General features: G+C 48.7%; 1 protein-coding gene across 2 annotated transcripts; it reads right to left on the bottom strand.

Moving 5' to 3' along the window:
• Window positions 1-6,911: 6,911 nt before the first annotated feature.
• Window positions 6,912-20,765, bottom strand: SAP30L (SAP30 like). Of its 2 annotated transcripts, XM_041749010.1 has the most exons (5): window positions 20,416-20,765; window positions 16,231-16,353; window positions 13,924-14,022; window positions 13,205-13,252; window positions 6,912-12,176 (listed from the first exon to the last, which is right to left on the bottom strand). In XM_041749010.1, the coding sequence occupies exons 1-5, from the start codon at window positions 20,611-20,613 to the stop codon at window positions 12,048-12,050; spliced, it is 597 nt and encodes a 198-aa protein (XP_041604944.1). In that variant the 5' UTR covers window positions 20,614-20,765; the 3' UTR covers window positions 6,912-12,047. The 2 variants fall into 2 exon arrangements, with proteins under 2 accessions (XP_041604944.1, XP_041604945.1); XM_041749011.1 differs by lacking the exon at window positions 13,205-13,252.
• Between the last annotated feature and the right edge of the window lie 1,949 nt (window positions 20,766-22,714).

Here is a 22,714-nt window from a genome sequence, read left to right as displayed (position 1 = left end):
AAAAAGTCTTTCAAAGTGTTTTGAGATAGAGACTATAGCACAAAAGATAAGGCCAAGGTCAACAGGGAGGTTGGAACTGACCCCCAGGCCTGTACTCAAAACCAGATGAGCTGGTTGGATAAGCTGAGTGGTCTTGGACAGATATCTTCACCTCTCTGAGCTCCAGAGCCCTCTTCTGTAAATGGGAAAGCAGAGTGGGTCACAGAGATGTTATGGTCCAGTAATGATTAGACGATGATTGGAAAGCTCTCAGGCTGAGCCAGGGTAGGCAGTGGTAATCATGAGCTATCCTTAGTGCCTCTGTTGTAGTTGGGGCTGGGCTGCAGGGCCTGATCTGGAAGCAACAGGGAATGGCAGGGAAGGGGAAAGGAACATGGCTTCCCCCACCCCCGAGATATGGCTCTTGGCTCAGGGTAGTATTCTGGTAGCCCATTGGTGGGGTGTGGGAGGTGTCTTAGTGTGCAGGAAAAGCACCAGACCCAGTCAGTGGTCAAGAGAAGGGGTTTTAGCCTGCCGTGTGACCTTGGGCATTTCCTTGTCCCCACTGGACCTTGTTGTCATCAGTAGAACGAGGGGGTAAGGCCAGAGATCTCACTCCCCTTCTGCCTTGGCTGTTAGGATTTTACTACTGTGGGAATCCAAGCAGTCACCAAACACAGCACCCATGAGAAAATACCCCTGAGCCTTCCCCTCTGGGGGTGGGGGGAGGAGGGGGGAGGGGGGCTGCCGCTGGGGGAGGGCGCCACCTGGTGGCCATACAGCCTCCTCTCTGTTCAGTGTGGAGAAACCTGTTAAGGACTCCAGACTGGGGTGAGCAGTGGCCCCAGAGCCCAGGGCACACTTTTTCTGACTTCCTTTGGCAGCTCCGGGGAGCAGAGAGGGAACCCACCCAGTGCCAGAGATAGGAGTCCTGGACATGAGGCTAACTCCTGAGGGATGTTGGGGTTTTGCAATCCAAGATCTCTGAGGCCGTCTGCCCTAAAGTCACCTTGGAGCAGGGGCCTGTGTTTCCCTACTGTGTAAAGTCTGTGTAAAGTCTAAAATGCATCACCCATTTTGTTCTCTTTCTTTGGATAGGAGCCGTGGAACTAAACAATCTTCTCTTGGTAACTCAAGCTCCTTCTGTCACTCCTGCGCTGGGCTGACGGAATGCAGAGGGCCTTTCCCCTGCACTAACCCCCCTCAAAACTGCTGGGATCCTGAGTTCTTCCAAGAGCTTTCCTGCCCCTCCATGTCCACCACGATGCTAGTATTCGACTTCTCTCTGTAGTCGGGGCTGCATGGTGCATAGAGGAGTCCGACTGACATGGGTTCAAATTCCAGCTCACCATAAGACTCTAGGAAAGCTGTCTAACTTCTCTGAGTCTCAGTTTCCCCACTGGAAAAATAGGGATGATGATAGCTTCTCTGTAGATTTGTGTGAGGCTTACGACCCTAGCACAGTGTCTAGCACTGAGTAGGTGTTTAACAAATAATAGCTACAGTTTCTGCAGGTAGGGCATCCTGACCACTTTTTCATAGTTCAGAAATATACTAGAAACATAAATAGTATGCGTTTGAAAATGATATTAGCGACCAGAAATAAACATCCTTACTGTTGAAGATGGTGGAGCCTCTTTGCAACTGTCTAAATTGGCTCAGTGAAGTCCAGCTTGGTCTAGTCGAGATAAACCCCATTAGACAGGCTGGGGTTTTGTCAGTAGCTCCTTCCTCATTCTTTGGGGTTCATAAGCTTCATTAGGTACAGTTTCACCTTCAGGCAGTTGCTTGTTGACATGGCTGAGTCAGACCCCTGCCCCGCTGATGGCACTGCTTCCCCCTGAAGCCTGGTCCACTCCTGCATTCCCCATCCCCTAAGCAGGATCCTCAGGGGGTTCTGATGGGGCACTGGGGTCCTCCCGCTGCTGCTGGTCCCTTCACACAGTTGCGTCTTCCTCGTAGTCATGAACCTTCAGGAAGTCTCTCTCATTAGCTGCCTTAGCTTAATTAAGCTCATTCCATTTGCTGAGCCTCACTGGCTTCTCCAAGACAGCACGAGCCCATTACACATAGCTCCTTCATCCGGAGGGCTGGTGCAGGGCGCTGAGGCTGCCTCGCAGACCTGAGGATTTCAGCAGTGGAAGGATTACTTCCGGTCCATGTCTGAGATCGAATTCCTCTGAAATTCCCAGCTCCTGGAGGACAGAGTCCTTTCCAGATTCCTTCAGACACCTGGCACACAGCACACTCAAACTTTTTTTGGCCATATTCCATTGCTTGGTGTGGTTTTTAATTTTTATTATTTTATATTTATTTATTTTCTCAGTGAGAAAGCACGAGTGGTGTGTGGGGGGGGGGGGCAGCAGAGGAGAGGGAGAAGCAGGTTCTCTGCTGAGTAGGGAGCCTGATATGGGGCTTGATCCCACGCCCCCGGAATCATGAGCTGAGCCGAAGGTAGATGCTTAACCAGTTGAGCCTCAGCTCAATGAGCTGAGCCGAAGGTAGATGCTTAACCAGTTGAGCCACCCTGGTGCCCTGGTGTTGTTTCATTTTGTTTTTTATTAATAGCAGTTTTAGTGACTCCAAAGTCCATGCTCCTCACTCTGGCATCTAAGGCTTATTGCTCCTGACTGGACTTCCCCTCTTCCTTGGCTCCTGTGAAACCTTCTGTGTTTTTTTTTTTTTTTTTTTTTTTTTTTTTTTTTTAAGGGTCTGTTTAGGATCCTCTTCTTCCAGGAAGCTCCCTTGGTTTTTCAGAAAGCTTTTTCCTTCCTCTTTCCCTCTTACTCTGATTCATATAGATACGGATACAGTACGGCTATACATGGAGCTGGTAAGTAGATGTTTTGATATGCCTACAGATATGGCCTTAGTTGCAGATAAAGATGTGTGTGTATGTGTGTGTGTATATATTTGCACATACTTGTTCATATACACATATAGTATGTAGATACACAATATGCAAGTCCACATATCCACATATATATTCATGTTCATATAACATGTATACCTATGTAGTATAGTTTTCTAGCATTTCTAAACTGCTATGAATGTCCTTTTATGTTATATTATTTGACATGTAGACATATTTATAATACTTTTAAAACTGGTTCCCCTTTTATTTGACACATAGATTGTTTCCACTTCTTCACTGTTGGGAACAATGCTCCCATGAGATAGTAGCTTATTGGGTGAGTGAGCAGCAGGGCACATTGGGCTTCGGGGTCAGATGGCTCTGTGTCTGATTCTCGTCCCCTCCACTTATTGATGGCCTTGGACAAACCATTCTCTTTTTCTTTTTTTAAGATTATTTTTTTCATGAGTGATCAGAGTGAGAGGCAGAGACATAGGCAAAGGGAGAAGCAGGCTCCCTGAGGGGAGCCTGATGTGGGATTCAATCCCACCTGAGCCAGAGGCAGACGCTCAGCCACTGAGCCACCCAGGTGTCCGACTGTTTCACCTTTCTAAACCTGTCTATAAAATAGTTCTCAGCTCCTATGGTCATAAAGCATGTAAAGTGCTTAAATGTTGGGCCTGTCACAGAGTTAAGAGCTCAGTGAAGACACTGTGCCAATCTGGGAGGCAGAAGAGAGGATTTGCTTTGGCTCTCCCACTGCCCAGTGTGACCTTGTATATGGCTATTTTGTAGTGTGTGACAAAACCCACAGAGACGATGGGTGAGAGCCCTTTACAAGTGAAGTGTTACCCAATTTAAGATTGTAGTATTCTTGTTGTTTTTACCTATTTTCTACAGGTTTGAGGAATATGTAACCTAAAAACTATGTATGTGGAGAAGGGCTTTGAGGGCACTTAAAACATTGCTTTGCAATCTTATAGATTTGGTGAAAATGTTCACACCATTATAAACGATTTAGATACCAAAAAGGCACAAAGGAGAAACAAAACCCCAAGTCCCACCAACCAGGAGTAACCACAGTTGGCCTGTTGGTTGTGGCCTTCTTTTACTTGCTACCTCTGTGGTGCCCAGAGCAGGATAGGGCAGGCTTCAGCTGTTTAATGTCTCTTGACCACAACCAGATTGAGTTGTTAGCAGTGGTGTGTTCTGGCTCTGTCCCTTTCAGCCAACCTCTGACAGTTTCATTAACCCCATTAAATCACACAGGTGCCTTTACACCTCCTGGGCCTGTTAATCTCCACTCAGCTCTGGTAAGTTAAAACCTGGCTGGAAAGTTGGATGTACCTTGTTAACCTCTATTAAACCCTATTAAATTTCCTAACTAGAGTCTTAGTGACTTCTAGGAATCCCTCATTAAAGTTTAGTAAATCCACTTAGTAAATCCACTTTGGGTCAAGGCTGACTGTGGCTCTCCTGCTTCAAAGTGTGGCATGCCTGAGTTCTCTGACAGTGAGGTTGACATGTCCCTAAGGACCAGATGACCCTTGGACCCAATCCAAAGAGTGTCTCTAGCTTTTTTACTCAGGAAAGTTCCTCCTCTCTACGCCTGCATTTATACCTCTATAAACTGGAGTTAACAACAGTCCCTATTTTATATAATTGTAATGAGATTAAATGAATCAATGCATGTAAAACTAGTAGTGTGTTGTCTGGTGTGCACGCTGCACTTGGCAGCTAATATTGTTTCTAGACAGGAAAGATCCTTATAAACTAAAAGACTGTTAAGTTCATGGAAGATTCAATTGCAGACATTTATAGTGTTGTCCTATATGCTGGGCAGAGTGCTAGAGCTGTGGGCCATTTTCATTCTGGTTTTATCCAGACTGAAGACTATCCATGGCAATGATTCCTCTTAAAAGAGCCTCTGTGGCTGTGCATGTCACCATATTTGCTCAGGCTCTGACACTTCTGAGCTGTTCCAGGTGGAACACAGCTACTTTCTGTCCCTGGGCCTTGGAGGGTTGAATTCAGTGGTTCCTAAAAACTTGGATGTGCATACAAATGCTCCGGGAGATTTTGTAAAAACAGTTTCCTGGACCCCAGGAAGATTGAGGAGATTCTCATTAACTAGGTCTTACTGGGAACTCTGAGCAAGTAGTCCTGATGAGGCTAAAGCTGCTGGACTGGGAAACCTCTGGACCAGATTCTTCTTAACTTTATTGAGCTTAAGTCTTACTTGGGGAAATTTTAAAAATTCACATTCTTAGAATTAGGCCCCTGAGCTTTTTGTTCTGAGAATCTGGGATGGAGGCCCAGGAATGGCATCGTACACAGCATTCTTAGGGGATTCTGATGCGGTTGGGAGGTGGCGAGTGCCACACTGTCAAAAACGCTGTACTTCGGATGATTTGGTATTATTCTAAAGGTCTATTTTGAGAAAGAGGTGTCACGCACCTGGGTGGCTCAGCAGTTGAGTGTCTGCCTTCGGCTTAGGGCATGATCCTGGGATCCTGGGACGGAGTCCCACATCAGGCTCCCTGTAAGGAGCCGGCTTCTCCCTCTGCCTATGTCTCTGCCTCTCTCTGTGTGTCTCTCATGAATAAATAAATCTTAAAAAAAAAAAAAGTAAAAGGGGTGTTAGGTTACTGATGAAACTTCTGTAAAGATGTGGGTTCATCCTCCCATCATAACCCACGTCTCTGGATCCTCACAGGAGACCGACTCTAGCAGAGGTTAGCCAGTGTGGGGGAAGCCTGGGGACAAAACACCTCTTTGAGGTTCTGTGTCTGGGGGGTTAGAGGACAGCGGGCAGCCCCTTCTCTGTGGAAAAAATGGAGGGCAGCAGGTGGAGGGATGGAGGGAACTATGGTACACTCACACAGAGAGACAACATGGTATGAAAATTACAACTTCGCTTCCTGAAGGAAATCACCTCAGGGGTCACCTAAATGACTGCATCCTTCGGCAGCAATCCATCATGAACCCTGTGGGCTCCGAGGGATACCCAAGACTCCCCATCCTCTTTGCCTCCAAAAATGCCTCCTGAGAAGTCACCCTCCACAGGAGGAAGTGGACTATGGGTGGAGTGGCAAGGAGAGGAACTGCACTGGCAATTTCAATGCCATTTAAAATTTTAGAGCTAGCATTCATTCCTTCTAGTTAACTAGTAAGATGAAGACAAACATTTATTGCATTTCTTCCCTTCCACTCTGCTGAGGACAGAACTGTGCTGAAGGGTCACTAATGACACATGTGAGATGAAAGACCCCAGTCGGAGGCGTGGCTGGGCAAGGGGCTTCATCCATGCAGCCTCAGGGACCTCCACCAGTAAAACGCAGTCAGGTAGTCCCATCGTGAGCATGTGACTGGCCTGCGGACTTTGCTAAAACACAGACCTGATTCAGTAGGCAGCTGGCAGGCAAGGGGGGCAAAGAGTCTGCATTTCTAACAAGCATTCAGATGATGAACCGACTCTAAATAGCAAGCCTCTACTGTAGGTGAAGAAATACCAGTCCACAATCTGTGAAGGATGTCTTTGAGCCGTTTGAACACTGGGATATTTGTATAAAGGTCTAGACTACCAGCTCCTCTTGTGAAATTTCAAGAAGTGGCCACTCAGGGCTGGCATCCTCACAAGGCAACAATAGGCTGGGGCTGAGTAGTGGCTGCCCTCAGGAGGGACCCTAGTTCTCCAGTGGCCCCCTGCAGGGATTGTGGCTTGCAGTCCTCCAGCCAGCGGAGGCTTCTCACTTTATAGATGGATAATTGCAGAGCCAGAGGAAAGCTTTTTGCTCAGGGTATCTAGGATGCTATGTGGCATTCAGGGTCCAGCCTCTGGCCATCAGATTCATCCTCTCGTTCAGTAGGAGTGAGTGGGAGGGCAGGAGTCAACTTCTGTGATTTGAACTTACTTGATGTGCCCTAGGATTGGAAGGGGGAATGTGGGAGCTAGTCCTGAGAGCCCGGAGGAAAGACCGCTGTCACCAATGGCTGTACTACACAGCCAGGGGCCAAATACAGAAGAGAAAGCATCTGAATTCCATGTGGCCGTTCAAGAAGAAAAAGAGAATGTGTATCTTGTTACTCATTCAGATCGTTTATTAAGAGCGAAAGTCGGGCCGTCCCATCTGTGTGATATTGCAACATGAAAAATCACATACATACTAAGGAGACCCCACAGGATTGAGAGCCTTTCAACAGTACAGAGCCATAGATTACAAAATTAAAATACAAATGATCCCCCGAATTTGGCAGGAAACAATACAGTATGAGGAGGCCTGGAATGGAAGGGCACTTGCTTTTTGATAAGGCAGTTACAAAATGGAAAACAAACCCACACCCCAAAAACATTCTAATGGGCATAACGGATAGCAGACACGTGAAACCGGGGTCCTGTACAACCCTCCATTACTGGCGAACATGTGTTCATTGAGTGGGAAAAACCGAAGGGTCCGTGGTTTAGGATGCAAGCCAGATGAAATAACTGATTGTAGACATTTCTACCTTAAGAAGAGGTCCCACCTTGCCCCAGACTAGACTCCACCACAAAACGCTGGATCAACTTTACCCCTCCTAACCTTGAACTTGGAAACAGTCTGTAAAAAGTGAAGGGAATAAAAAGGCACCCAAAGCACCATGCTTCCCAGGCCATGGCCTTGGGCTTACTTGTCCTTCTAGCCCAGTAACAGGGACTGGGAGGCCACGAATCACAGGGCCTCAGAGCTGTGTCTGTCTGCGTGGGGGCCAGCTGAGTGACACAACCCCAAAACACCACCTGAAAGGCAGAAGTCTGACCAACACATCTCAGAGCAAGCCCATCTTGTGAGAATTGAGATTCTAGGACACTACGATTCCTGCCAGGACTTTAGAACCCTGGTCTTAAATCAAACTAGTTCTGTTCTCCCCTCAAGTTCATTTGGTGAAACTCAGTGGACTCTTTTCCTAATCATTTCACACAGCCTGGAGTTCAGCAGGTGGGTTCACAGCCCCTGCGAGCCAGGATGGCCTCAGGAACCTCTGAGCTCAGTGGCAAGGTCTCAAGAATCTGCAGGCAGCTTGCTTTAGACAGGATTCCATACATGTGCCTGTCAGAGAGTGAGAAGAGCTCTGGATAGGTCAGGAGGACCAGAGGTTAATCCAGATAGTGCCACGTGACTCAGACAAGTTCTGAATTTTAGTCTCCTGTCTTTAAAATGAATGATGGGGCAAGGGCAACCTCACAGGACTTTCTAGCTTAAACATATATGTCTACTCAGACACAGAGGCCTGTGGTATGCCTCTCCTCCAAGGTCCTAAGCTTTGTTTTCTCGATAAAAACAATGTGGGAAGTACTTGCAGAAATCTTAAGGTATAAGCCCTCAGAAGCCACGGAACCTTTAAACTCCACACAGAGCAATATTTTACAATCTTCTAGCTAAAATTTTTCCTAAGTGATGTGAGCATCAGTTTTTGTGGGGCAGGCATGAAATTAGTGCCCCATCCCTTCTTAGGTTATTATTTTTTATCAGGATGACAGCATCTCCTCTCCACCACCCCCTAAAACTGCTTCAGCAAGAACATGGGAGGAGAACCAGGCTGACAAGGTTTCTGCAACCTCCTTCAACAGGGAACTAAAAGGACCTGTGCTGAGGGGGAAGAACAGTCAGGGCACCAAAGTATCTAACTGTAGCTGCTCCTTTCCAAAAGACAACTGCTCTGCCCTGGTACAGTGCCAGCAATTAGGTCCTTGGTCAAGATGAACAACCCGTTCCATATGGCCCCCACTGGGCAGAGATTAAGATGGAAGTGACAGAGAACACAGAAAAGCCAGAGGTTTATAGAGATAGAGCAGGCTTCCCAGGAGGTAGTGAGTTCCCTGTCCTCAGAGGTGTTTAAGCCCAGACTGCTCAAACCCTGGGTGGGACAGTTGTAGGCAGATGTCAGCACCTGTGGGGAGACTGGACCGATGACTTAAAGACCCTTTCCCAACTTTGGGATCTCACCATTATAACAACTGAGAGCCTTCAGGTGACTTCCATGAAGCAACTTCTCTAGGACCCACGGTCTGGACAGCCTATTTCAACAGACAAGGTCCCCCTGAGGAAGTCCCCTCTCCTACTTTCTCCCTTCCACCAGGCAGCTGTCCTGTGGGATATTAGCCACAAAGTTCCCACAAAACAAGCAGCTGAAATGCCAAGGTTAGATGCAACATTCCAGCTGCAAACAATTATTAATATCTGTTCTCTGGAAGGCGAGCAGTGACTATTTAGCCGTGACAGGAACATTGGACAACTTGGCGGCTCTAACACATAAGTGAAATTCCTTGTCATTTTACGATGCCAATCTCGAAGCCTTTGGTTTCAGTCTTTCATGGGATTCGGCTATGAGCTTTTTCGCATGCTGTTGCCAACCCAAGAGTTTGTTTGTTGAAATATGAAGTCTGTCCATTTGTTTTTTTAAAATCCTAAATCGAAGCAACACGAGTGGCAGGATACTGACATTTCCATGTGACAACCTGCAGGGCATATGAGAGAGTCATACCAGGCTGGACCGAGGCAGGAACCGTCCTCTTTAAGAAGACAATGTCAGCTCTGGATTTCACATTCCAGTTTTGCCCAGGAGCACCAAGAGGAGAGAAGGCAATGTTGCAACATTACAGGTGGAGAGAAGCGCAAAGAGTCCTTGGCAGGTGTATAAAAATGTAGGCAGCCAAGATGAACACTGCTTTCCCCAGACTCCACTGCTTCAGAGGGCCCAGCCATTACTAACAGGCAGAAGTCTTCTGCCTACAGGTTAAGCCATGGGAAATCGCAGAAGAGGCTAAGGCAAGTGGCTTAGTGGTTTGATGAAAGAACAGATCTCCGCACACAAGAAAATCATTAAGTTCACATAGTTTTGTCTTTTCTCTCTGACATGTTTTCAAAGGTTGAAAACATACCCACAACCTCCATTTTCTAAAAGTATCTCTCTTTTGAGGAAAGGTGGCAGGGGACTCAAGTGTGCACAGCATCTGGCTGAAGGTGAACGTTTCCCCAGGCTTCACATTGGAACAAAAGTATTTACAGACACACGTGAACAGATGGATCCTAACACCACAGCTTCCTGTACAAAAATATACTGCTGTCTCTCTCCACTGGGAAACAAATTTGCTGTTAAAGAAATAGTGACATGACCTACACATCGGCAGTTCTCGCTTAAACATCAGAAAGATACATTTTCTTAGTAAGAGGTGGACATTTCCAGAGAGCAGACTACCAATGCTTTGCTTTAACCTGTCGCCATCATCTGAGCCCCCCTACCCCCACCAAACTGATGAGAAAACACTCCCCTTGACAAAGGGGGGCTTGGTGCCTTCAAGACTTTCTAAGTCTCTCAGGAGAAGAATCTTTGTAAGCAACATACCTTAGAGCCTTCTTGATGTCTGCACATCAACACCCTTCAACCAATCTCTACAGACTCAACTTGAAATGGCTAAAAACACTTCATGGGCACCTTGATGTGCTATCCATAGCTGGGTGTATTAAAATAAGATCCTGTCTTAATCTAGAGTATGTTCTATGTACATTCATGTATACATATTTTAAAAGGCTGCAATCTGCTAGACATGCATTTTGAACACTGGTGAACACTTTGCTGCAATGGAACACACTGCATTTTAGTGAGAGGGGTGGCCTGTCCCCAGTCGGCACGGTTCTCTGCCCCACAGGACTGAGTCTTCGGGCAGTGAGCTTAGTAGGGGTTTTGTTCTGACTTCTCTGTGCTGATGCTCAGAGTGAGCCATTTGAGACACTTAAACTCTCTGCCGGGTCAGGCCATCCACGGCTCCTTTTATAATTTAAGGCTTAAGAAAGCACTCACAATTAAAACTGAGTAAGAAAATGATACTTTTGACCACAATACGTGTCAAGATGGTCAGAAATTAGAATCCAAGTCCTTTTCTTCTCTTTTCTCCCACCCCCTATTCACAACCTTTGTCCCCTACCACACTGATTAGAAACTTTTGCAAAAGCATATTTTTGGATATAAAGCTTTGTTTTCAAAGGAGACTTTGGCTCTGACATAGATAAAGGAATCTGAGTTTTGAACATTAAAAAAAAAAATCAGGTAATTATTCATATTTTTAAAAATTTGTTTCAGCAATCTTTCCCCCTTAAAAGGGAGGCAAATTGATCACAAAAATGAATATCAGTTAGCACTGACCATTGTTACTCAAACTCATGACTTGCTGTTGACCCCAAGCCCAGGGAGTCAAGGCCAGTCAGACTTTTCATCCCAGGCTTTTTATCCCAGAACTGGACTTCTGAGCAGGAATCACATGATCCTTGGCAGCTTTCTTGGTGGTTGTGGACTAAGGATTAGTATTTCTGAAAACATGAGTCCCAAATAACTAAGTATCTCCATTTGTCAAAGCATTTATGGCCTGGGAGGGTGACTAAAGTCACAATTCCTAACTCTCCCCACCAAAGTAAAGCCCAGAGTGATGTGCAAAGGGCTGCGTCTCCTGTGAGGGTCCCTGTACCAGTGTTTCTGGAACCTTTACGAACATAGCTTGGTATATGCAACTACCCTCAAATCCTCTTCTGATGAGAAACCTGTTGATGCATCAGGGTTTCCTCCACACTCTAGAAATTAAGTGGTGAGCAACAGAAATGGCAGAGGGCTCATTAACTAGAGGTGTGAAGCAGATGGTACAGGGCCAGTGCAATTAGCCAACAAATACTGAGTGTGTGCCTACTGTGTGCCAGGCACAGGGCCAGTGAGGGGGACTGCTGTCAAACTCATTTGCTGATCAACGACAAAGTTTACAACAAAGCAGGGCTTGTCTGTTCCTAGCAGACTTGTGTCTACTCAGGCTCCTGCAGTTAGCTGCACCCCACTGCTATTCCAGGGCTACGTCTCACACAAGGCAGAGTGGTTTTACAAGGTGAGTATCAAAATATTTTCTATCCCACATTTCCAGTAGAATTGACTTAATGCTTTGTTGAATGCTGCAATACATAGTTTTTAAATCTCTTAGTGATCTTTTTTCAGTCCGGTAGTTGCCTTAAAGGAAAGTCTTTGTATACACATGCTGCATCATGAGAATATAATTCTCCTGACCAAAAAGATTTACAGTATTCATCATTCAAACTTTTTTATTTACAATAAAATTTAACAGTCTTTATGGGCTTAAACGTAGCAGATGTCACCTGTGTGTTCAGCATTACACTTCATTCCTTGATGTGCTTCATCGTCACTCAAGCTGTTTGCCACCCTCCGATTTCTGGTCCAGTCTACTCTTGTTACTCTTCACCATGTAGATGAAGTAGGCAAGCGTCTCTTTTTCATTCACAGGTATGTTCCTGAAGTGTCGGCTGACAGTCTATGTGGGGGAAAAAAACCAAAGTCAGTTAAAGCATGCATAAGTCAGGGCCACAAATTCTGAACTATGCAAAGGAGGGAGTGCAATTTGCTTCCAGAGCTAGAGAGGGGAATTATGATCACTGCAGAACTTCCTGCAGTGCTGCGGAACTCAAAATGCCCTTCTTTCCCAAGGGGTTGGGTGATTTGATTTCTAGGCCTCCAAAAGCAGCACTTGAGCCCATAACATTCCCAAGATGCAGTTCTGTTTCAGTGGCTGCCAACTGTCTATCACGGCATAATCTCAAGGTCATCCCCATGGAGGATAGGTAGGGACTGCTCTCTGCTTGGCCAGTGGCTACCATCCCCAGCTCGCGGGCCCTGGAACCGGGCAGAAAGAGGTCTTTTTAAAATTGTGTCAAATGAATGGCCAATTGGACAGATATAAGTGTTTGGCCCAAGAGTTCATCTAAAATAGTACATACTGCCTCTTGAAAGACACATCACAGGGCAGCCTGGGTGGCTCAGCGGTTTAGTGCTGCCTTCAGCCTAGGGCGTGATCCTGGAGACCCGGGATCAAGTCCCATGTCAGGCTCCCTGCATGGGGTCTGTTTCTCCCTCTGCCTGTGTCTCTGCCTCTCTCTGTCTCCCTCTGTGTCTCTCATGAATAAATAAAATCTTATAAAAAAAAAAAAAGACACATCACATTTGAAGAATAAGTCATCATTTACTATATATTCCTGACGCTTGGCTTTATTTTACAAGTCCTGAGAATGCAGGTCTCTTCTTGCCCTACCTCATCCGGTCCCTTTCATCAGGGTGAATGCTGGCAAGTGGGTAATGTTACATTAAAGCAGGAAAGAGCTGTGCACCCCTATCTATGTTTTATCTAGATGCTGATGAAGGAAGTTTAAGAAAAATGATGGATCAGCAAGAAACTCCTAAAAAAAAAGAAAACCGATGGGGCTGTCAACCTTTCAGGAAATTTCTGAATGTACTGTGGGGGCTGGGACAGATAATGAGAGAGAACTAGCACTCTAGAGTGGTTACCTCTGGATGGTAGCATTGTATTTTTCTTTTTTCCATTTTCCAGATTTTCTACAACAGGCAGAAAAGCACATTAAGAAGAGGGATAAGACGGAGCCTGCACAAATGCCAACAGGACAGAAGTATCAAGCTAGGCTGTCAGTATATTCAAACAAGGGCCAATAGAGTATTTCTCCCTCCTCCAAATTGTATTAAGAGCTCAGGTAGGAGAAAATTTTCTTGGGTTCTATTCATTATAATACTTACTGCCATTGCCAGTATCAGAGAAGAAATAATCAAAGGGAAAACTAAAGAAAAAGAGTAGCTCCCACAGAATATGAGCAAAGGTTTTGGGGTAATTAATCTGACACACCCAATGTGCAGGAAGGACCATATCTATATAGTCTTACAAAACAAGATTCAAACACATGCGCAAACAAAAGCACACTCAGGACTTAGGATCAGGCGTCTAGAGATTCCAGGTTCAATTCTGCTACTAATTTGCTGTGTGATTTTAAGCAAATCCTTTCTTCTTTAGGTGCCATGGTTTTTTTTTTTTTACAGAAATAGGGCCTTTCCAGGTCTAAAGCTGTGGGACTCTAGACTATATAAGAGAGGGAACAGGAAGTTGCTTCTGAGCTACAGAGGGCATTACAGACACACGTCACAGTAGGGAAAACTAAGGTCACCATCAGAAGCATAATGCTGGCTATTGCTTTTTACAGTGCAATTTGTCTACCTACTTCTGCTAACTGGGCCTTATTGAAGCCTGGTCTGGTCTGCAATTTGTAGTGTCGTTTATAACGCCGTAGAGTGTTCACCTGCAGCTGGAACAGATCAACCTAGAGAGAAGAAGAGAAATGCATTATCTATCACCTGACTAGTCACGACTCACCCAGAGCGCACTATGTGCCTAGCACTATACTAGGAGGGATAGGGGTTGAAGAAGACTACAGAGATGTCTTAGAAATGATCCACTGAGGACTGAGAACTGGCTGGGAGGACAAAAAACAAAAACAAAAAACAGTGGAAAAAGAATTCTGGCTGGGGAGGGGTGGTTCCGGGAGGCTCCTGGAGGTGGTGAAGCTTAAGCTAAGGAGAGCAGGAGAGCAGGGTTTAGAGAGACAGAGAGAACAGGGCCAGACTAGGGGATGAGAGAGAAGACCATGAGCACAGAAAGCCAGGAGATGAAGAGACAGACTCAGAGGTCATAGGCAATCGCGATGGGTTTAAACGGTGAGACTGGAGGGTAACAGCTCTTGAAAAGTGGAAGGAGCGACCACAGGTGGTAGGGGGTGATGTTCCAGGAAAGTGGATCAAGTGGCGGTTTAGAGGGGAGGCTGTTGGGGGGTGAGGGTGGAGGCGACGATGCTGTAGCACTGATCAGAAATGAGTTGAGCTTCAGAGGCTGGTGATACTAGCCAGGGACACCAAGCATGGGGAGCAAAGGTCACCCCAGACAGGCGGCCTGGAGGAAGATGGGCCAGAGCTTAGTAGTGGATAGACGGAGGAGGGGTGTGATGAAGGGCAGAGGGAAGTACTGATGTTCTCAGAGTTCTTCCCTATGCTCGGCCTTCAGGTATTGGAAACCTGAACAACTCTCCGGAGAAAACTCAAAAGCTACTGTAGCAAGTGAACCAATCAGCAGGTTAGGTCGGGGTTTCTGCAGATGACCAGATAACAGAGGGAAAGGACCCCCCCTTGTTTTCTAACACAGGAAGAGAGGAAAGCTGCACAGTCACGAAGTATTGAAGGCCCAGAAAGTTGGGCTGCTTTTACCTGCCTCTAAAAGAGATGTTCTTGCTTCAGGCAGGTGGAGAGCACTTAAAAACAAAATGAATGATCAATATGAGGGACCAAAGTCCTTCATTTTTTTCAAAACATTCCTCAAACCCTCCCCCCACCCCTTTTTTGGTAAAAAGCACTGAAATTGAATACATCCATTTCTTTATGAAATAATACTACTAATGCTGAAGGCAACAGAAAAATACTGTAAACCAATACTGGAAAAAGGGACACAGGGAGGGGCAGAGGGAAAGGACCATATTTTCAAAGGGTTTCTCCACATCTGCAGACAAAGGCCCGCCTACTCTTTCTATTCCTACGCAGTCGTTTCCACTCTGAGTGCTAACAGGCGGTTGCCTTATGAAATATTCATGTGTCAAATATTCAATGTACATTACAAACAGGTTTTCTTCTGCTGAGTCTTAAATGAAAACTTCGAAAAAATGCAATACTCTTTCCTGTAGCCTTGCTCAATAGGTACTAGCCCCTTGAAGGTTTGAGAAGCCTAGGTCTCATTGTCCAGTGCAATGGTTCTCAGCAAGGGGTGGTTTTGCTCCCCTACCCCAAGAACATCTGCTAATGTCTGGGGGCATTTTTTTTTATTGTCACTACTGTGGTGACTGGAATCTAAAGGGTAGAATCCAGGGATGCTGCTTACATCCAACAATGCACAGGACAGTCCCCACAACAAAGACTTCCCTGGCCCCAAATATCAACAGTGCCAGGGTTGAGAAACCCTGGGCCCTTATAACTGACTTTGGAATGGCTCCTTGGGAACAAGTCTTGATCAGGGAGAAGAGCTGGTGTGAATTGACAATGTACACCTTCATTTTGCAGACCAGAAAACAGAGGGTAAGTAACTTCTCCCAACCCCAATTAGTCTCCAACTCGAAACGGAAAAAAAAAAAGTTTTAAGCAATTTGACATTGTGGTTATAGTTAAGAATGCATCAGGGGCTTCCTGCAGAAAGGCAGTCTGGCCTAGTGGGAAGGGCACTGGACCATAGGCCCGGAACTGTTTGTGTGACCTTGGGCCTTTGTGCCTGTCTGTAAAACAATGGGGCAGTGAGGCCAGTTGATTTCTAAGGTTTCAGCTCTCAGATTCGATGTTACCATGATTCTATGATTCACTTTTCAGATAAATCACAGCAAAACAAAGAGGACTCAAAATTACTTCTTAATACAAAAAGTGGACCAGGTCAGAGGTAACAATCACATTAGAATCCACTCTTCCAGCTTTTGCCAGGGGACTTTTTTGACTTTTACCTCAGGAATGTCAGTGTCGTGCTCAGGAGAATCTCCACCATCGTCACTTGTCTTCCTCTTCCTTTTATTTCGTACGCTCTGGATGAAATTTTTGTGGAAGTCGCAGATATACAGGTGCCTTACCTGATGGGAAGCAAATTAGAGTGAGGCTTGCCAATTCTATGGGAACAGGTAACATTTGAACTTCGGGGCTTCTCTCCTTTGCAAGGCATCGAAGAAACAGAAGGAAGAACAACATGTAGGCCCTGATTTCCAGAAGTTTCCTGTTGAGTTGTAGACCAAGAAGTCCACAAAGGGATACAAACACTATCATCACACACTGGGCAGGAGGAGCTTAAAATCTAAGTACCCCCTTAAAGGCTAGGGACAACAAGCGGTAGAGGCTCAGCCAAGGGAGAGATGGCTGGGATAGTCAGTGTAGAGGTTCCTGACTGAAAAGGAGGATTTATAGGTAGATAGGAAGCATTCCAGATGGGAAGAGGACCAAGACTTAGTTTCAAATAGAGATGACAAGAAGGCATGATGGAGGCAGCCCAGGGTAGACGGTGTTGGTGAGGTGGAGCTAACTGCCCATATATGAGCACTAAGAGATTTGGGGCTTCGGGGCACGAGAACAGCGCAGATTTTCTTTCAGACAAAACCGAGTCCCCCAAGGCCTTTGAAGCAAGGAGTGATGTGACCTGTAGGAGTTATGAATTTACAACGGGCTGGAAGGCACTGTCCCAGGAAGGAGGAAAGAAGGGACTGTGGTAATGGTAGACAGGACTTCAGATTTTTCCACTGACAACAGCTACTACTGTAGGATGACATCTCTCTAAACAACTTCATTTCTGTGTATCAGAATTATACTTCTTGCATCACCACACATCTGGCCCACAAAGAGAAGTGGAAAGGGAGGCAGAAACTCTTATTCTCCCAGAAGCCACATGAAAGAAGTTGGATGCTACTGCTGATTTTCTAATGCAGGCTAGAGGCATAACAGTAAGTGAAGGCAGCAACAGCAGCAGAGAGGTGAACATGTTTTTATTTAAGAATGTAAGTACTAGGGGTGGCTGGAGGAGCCACTCGGAACCCTAACCAAAACGAAGCGCCTCTGTAAATGACTTGGGGTTGTTGACACTGGAACAGATGCTACACAAATGTTCTAGAGAGACTTCTGAATTTGAATTTATTCCTTATAAATTTATACAGACAAAAATAAGCTGATAGGAAGCCAGCATCAATTAATTCAGGCCTTCTCATGGAGAAAATAATGAAACTTGCTTTTTAGTCAGATGAATCACCACTTTCATGTGGTTGGATTGGTTGAGTCCTGAGCACTTTTAAGCTGCTACTGTGACCGTATCTTGCAGACAGCAGGTATTCTCTAAGTGCACTTGCACCAGGACAGGCAGCCCCTGCCGTCCAAAAGCAGCTTAGGCCAGCAAAAGCCGCCCTTACGTATGGCTACAGAGTCAAGTAGCTTTGCCAGTGTCAACTCTGCCACAGGACTTTCAGACACAGCTTGTGTCACCGTCCCAATGAATCCTGCCTAGTTGATGTATAGACCACCGGACATGCTTTTGGCAGGGAAGAAAGCACACGCGCACCATACTCTCTGTTCCTGATGGGAAGCTGGCCCTCATGTTAGCCAGTTCCACACGTAAGCCCGGAGATTAAGCAGCTCCTCAAATTCACAGTGGCACGCTTGGTAGAACAGACAGGGGAGGGGGCTTCCTGAAGCTGTGGCCAGGAGGTTTTAGGTCAGGACACTAGAATAATGGAATTCTGGATGGAAGAGAACTTAGAATCACCAGTGTAACCCCACTGGCCCCAATCTCATTTTCTACAGAGATAAACAGAAGCCACACAGATGGGGTTGTGAGCTTGGCCAAGGTCACCCACGCCTTCTGACCCCTTGTGCATGTCCTTTCCTACCACAACATTTTCTTTATACTATTCTCAACTTCCATTTTTCTCCAGAATAAAGCAGAAATATGTCAATTGGAGGAATGCTTGAAAGCATGTTATATATTAATAACTCATAGAGCACTGCCAATGTCTACATGAAATGAGTTTGCCTGAGTTGGATTTTTGGTGCTATTATTTTAAAAGGTTTTCTGCTAGGCCCTTTTACAAGATAAATAGTCATTATTTCTCCTTAACGATTTTCAAGTACGTACTGATTTTCAGAAATTTCAGAGCTCAGTGGCCTTTGGGGGCTAGGGGTGGAGGAACGAGGGTGGTGGCAAAAGCCCCAGTGTTTTTCTTTTCTGTTTCACTTTCTGCAACAGCTAAAATTCTTGTAACACAGCAGTTACTTAGAATTGAATTCCTGCCCAAGCCTGTGAGAATGAAGTAGAATCCCCCTTCAGAAATAATGATTCTATACCACCACCTTGAAACAAATTGTGAGTGATTCCACCTTGAAACACTACTCCTCCAGAAACATTACTTTTGGGGAACTCTAGTGCCACATTCATGTTGCCTCTCTCCTAGACATTGTGTGTGAAACCACCAACATAGTTCAACACAGGTTTTCCAGTGGGGTCACTGGGTAAATGGACCCCGAGTGGCAGCACAGTTGTTCAGATGTCATGGCATCCAAGAATTTAAAAGAACTGGAAATTTCTTTTTCTTTCTTTCTTTTTTTTTAAGGACTGGAAAATATTATAAGCTGTTCATGTAAAGGCTCCCAACCACCTACACAAAAGGTAGGCAGTGTTTCCAAGAGGATAAATTCACTGCTGTCTTAGAATTAGGCATTTCACTTCAACACATGTCCTAATCTGGACCTCCTTAGTGTCTAGCCAGTTGTTTGCTCTCTGAATTCCTTTCATTCACTCATTGGTACAGATTTGTAGTAAGAAAGCCATTAACTGACACCCCCCCACCTCCCCGGCCTTTTAAAAAAACAGCATCTTTCAAGAGTGGCAAATATATTGTGATTGTTAACTTAAAAGAAAGGCGGGGGAGGAGGGGAATGGGAGGGAAGAGCCTGAAAGAAGAGGCAGTAAGATTTTTTATTTATTTAGACTTAAAGCTTATGCATAGTGTTCAGAAGAAAGTCAGATAATGGGTTTAAGAAATTAACGAGCCTCTTAATCGCTGTGTGACTTTGGCATGGTCACTTCTTATCTCTAGGCCTCAGTGTCCACTCTAAGATCCGAAGCAAGAAAGTGTGTGTCCTTTCAGTTTAACAAGCAATCTCTAATTTTCCCCAACAGTGGAATTTTGGTCCTAAAGGAGACTGGATATTAACCACCTGAGCTCTTAGCTGGTCTACCTGAATATTAAAGGCACCCTTAACTCATTTCCAATTCCTAATCACTAGGCAGCCACGTAGGGCTTGCAGCAACAGATGTCAAACTAAAAAGTTCTTAATTGGTTGACAATAGGCACATCTTTAGAATTGTTAACTAGGAGTGGTGAAATCACACAGGAAAAGTTTTCCTATAATTAGGCACAAAACACAGGGCGATTCTATTCAAATTTAACGCCCCTTCTCCAACTGCCTTTCTAAAGAAGCTACCCCTAAGAAAATGGATTTTCTTCCTCTGGTCACTCGGACTGCAGACAGCCACCTCCCAAGACCTGGTCTTGGCCTTATTTCCGCCACATCCTTGAAAATCCCATTTCCCCACAGCTGCATGCGAAGCAGCAGGCAGCGAGCTCGGTGACCCTCTGCAGAAGCCGAGGCGGTGGCTTGAGGCGGTGGGGTGGGGTGGGGTGGGGTGGGGGGAAGTACCTGCCACCTTTCCTTTTCTGAAGCGATCACAGGGTTCCGAGGAGAGAGAAGTTGAAGAGCCGGGTCCCTTCATCGCCCCCTCCCCAACACCTGCAGCTTCGTGGGCCAACAGGATCACCCCATGTCTCCCTGCCCCAGTACCAAAACCAATACCGCAAGCCCCCAACTGCTGTCAGGTCTTCCCGGGCAGGGAAGGTCCTCGGAACACCGCCCCCCCGCCCCCCGCCCCCCAACCCCGGATTTGGGCAGGATCCCAGTCCGAGCCTGCCTGAGCCGAAGCGGCCTTTGAAATCCCGAGTGCAACTCCCCAGTTTGCAGATAAAGGGCGGCGAGGCCCAGGGCGGGGGGGGGGGGGCCCGGGGGTCCGGCCCGCAGCCGGGGACGGCGGCCGAGGGGGGCGGCGCGCGGGGACCGGCGGGGGCGGGGGCGGGGGCGGGGGCGCGGCGGGGCGGACTCACGCTCTTGTCGATGTCCAGCTTGAGTTTCTTCTGCGAGATGCTCTTCTGGACCCTCTTGCTGAAGGAGGCGTTGCCCGCGGGCCGGACGCAGCGCTCGCCGTCCTCGATGAGGCAGCAGCTCTGGCCGTAGCCCGGGGCGGCGGCGGGGGCGGCGGGGGGCCCTTCGCGGCTGTCCTCCTCCGTGCTGAAGCCGTTCATCTCCCCGCCCCGCGCCGGCCCCTCTGCGGGGGGATCCCCGGCAGGCCCCTCCGCGGCCGCGCGCCCCGCGGGGCAGGTCGCCCAGGCCCCCGCGCGCGAGGGTCCCGGAGTCCGTCCGCAGACCGGGCGCTGCCCTGCCCCGCGCCGGGGAGGCCCGGCTCCGCTCCGCCGCGCTCGCGCTCCTCCGGCCGCCGGCCCCGCGCCTCGGGGCAGCCCCTTCCTCCCCGCTCGAGGCCCCGGGGTCGGCTCCCGCGGCTCGCAGGGCCCCGCCGGGGGTCAGCCGGAGGCGCCTGCCGCCGGGGGCCCGGAACCGCTGCCGTTCGGCGGGGGCGTCCGGGAAGGCGCCCCAGGAAGCAGCCGCTCCCCGGGGACTCCGGGCCCGGCCTGCCAGGGGGTTCCGAGGGCCCCCGCCGGCTCCCGCCTTCTTTCGGCTGCGGGGCAAACTCACCGCCGGGCAGCTCCCCCGGGGCGGCGCGGCCTCCCCGCGCCGGGCCCGGCCTCGAACCCGCGGCGCCCGGGCCCGGGGCGCGTCCGGCTCGCCCCACCCCTGCAGCCGCTCGGCTGCGCCCCGAGTCCCGCGGCAGCCCCTGGGCCGCCCAGCCGCCGCCCGCCCGACGCGCCGCACCACAACAGTTCGCTCCCCCGCCCTCCGCGGGACAGCGGAAGTCCCGCCTCCGCGCGCCCATTGGCCGTGCTCACCCTCGGGGCGGGGCCGCCGCCGCCGCTGGCGCGCTCCATTGGGCGCCTCCGCCGCCAGTCCCCGGCGCCTGGCTACTTCCTGGACTCTGCTGGGATGGGTTCAAAGTAGAGAAAGTGCGAGAGGGAAGAGTTGCCCGGGTGCGGGCGGGGAGCCGGGCCGCCGACTCTCAGGCCGGGGGAGGGATGGTGAGCAGGGGCCTGACCCCGCGGAGGGCCGGACTCCAGAACAGAGGGGCACGCTCGGCGGCGTACCGTACCGACGCGGGCGGGTGCGGACGGGCATCTGCGGGGCACCCGGCGCCGTGGCGGCTCTGCCCCGGGAAGGGCGGGCGGGTGGACGCGGAGGCCCGCGGCAGGTGGGGGGACGCGGCGGCAGGGCTGAGCGACGGGCAGCCGGGCGCAGACGCGGGGAGGGCTTGGAGGAGACGACGGGTCTGATGGCGGGTGCTGCGAGGCAGTCGGATGCTGAGGGGGGCGGAGACCCGGGCCGGCGGCGACCGGGACTGGCCGGGCCGGCGCGGGGAGCGGGAGGGAGGAGGGGGCCCCGGGGCGCTTGGGTGACCCCCTCGGCCGGGAAGAGTCGGAGGCGGGGGGAGGGCTGCGGGGACTCGAGGGACCGCCGGGGACCCGAGGAAGAGGTCGGGGCGGAGGAGGATGAGGGCCGGCGTCCGCCAGGGGGAAGTGCTCGCAGTCCTGAGCCCTCCCTGGAGCTCTCTGCTGTGGCTTCTCTTGCTCTCAGCCCCCCGGGGTATCCGCGAGGTGACTCCCCGAGCTCGGGGCTGGGCGCCAGGGCGTCGCACACACCCAGCAGGGCCTCGGGGAAGTCTAGGCTAGCACCCCGGGCCGGCCGCCGCCGCCAGCCTGCGGGCACACCGGGCCTCTGGCCCACGGGGACGAGCCCAGGTCCCGCAGGCGGGCCCGCGCCTGGGGACGGGTTAGCCCTGACCGGGGCAGGATGGGGCGGGGGCGTGGGGGGGGGTAGGCTTGGCGTTCTAGAGGCTTCTGGTTTGTATCTTGATGAAAAAGGGAAAGCTACCGGTTCCCATGTTTGGAAGCAGACACCCTGTGATGTGAAATTTTCCTCTGTGACCTTAAACCTATTTGTACCCTCTAGCCTGGTAATTGCACACGCAGGACAGCCATTTCAGGAAATTGGCCTACCGGAGAGGGAAAAGAAAAAAAAAAATTTAAACAATGATGTTCATTATAGGATTATTTATAACAAGAAAATAGAAAAAGAACCTCAAGTTCCACAAGAGAAGTGGTTAAGTAAACTAGCATCTTCAAAATTAGGTATTTTGTGATGTTTTCAGCGTTTAGTTTCAACATCAATGTAAGTTTTTTCTATATGTAATGATTCATCACTGACTCTTCAACAAAGAATTGATGATGAATTGGAGAA

The sequence above is a fragment of the Vulpes lagopus genome, chromosome 3 (assembly GCF_018345385.1).
Source record: "Vulpes lagopus strain Blue_001 chromosome 3, ASM1834538v1, whole genome shotgun sequence".
Classification (NCBI taxonomy): domain Eukaryota; kingdom Metazoa; phylum Chordata; class Mammalia; order Carnivora; family Canidae; genus Vulpes; species Vulpes lagopus.
The sequence above is the reverse complement of the archived record's forward strand: the minus strand, read 5'-3'. Positions and strand labels throughout refer to the sequence as shown.

Excerpts from the sequence above, each read along its gene's own strand:
- SAP30L (XM_041749010.1), bottom strand. The coding sequence starts at position 20,613 with ATGAACGGCTTCAGCACGGAGGAGGACAGCCGCGAAGGGCCCCCCGCC. Across the intron at positions 14,023-16,230 it reads ACGACACTGACATTCCTGAG|GTTGATCTGTTCCAGCTGCA; the intron begins GTAAAAGTCAAA and ends TCTTCTCTCTAG. Across the intron at positions 13,253-13,923 it reads ATAAGGCCCAGTTAGCAGAA|AAAATCTGGAAAATGGAAAA; the intron begins GTAGGTAGACAA and ends TGCCTGTTGTAG.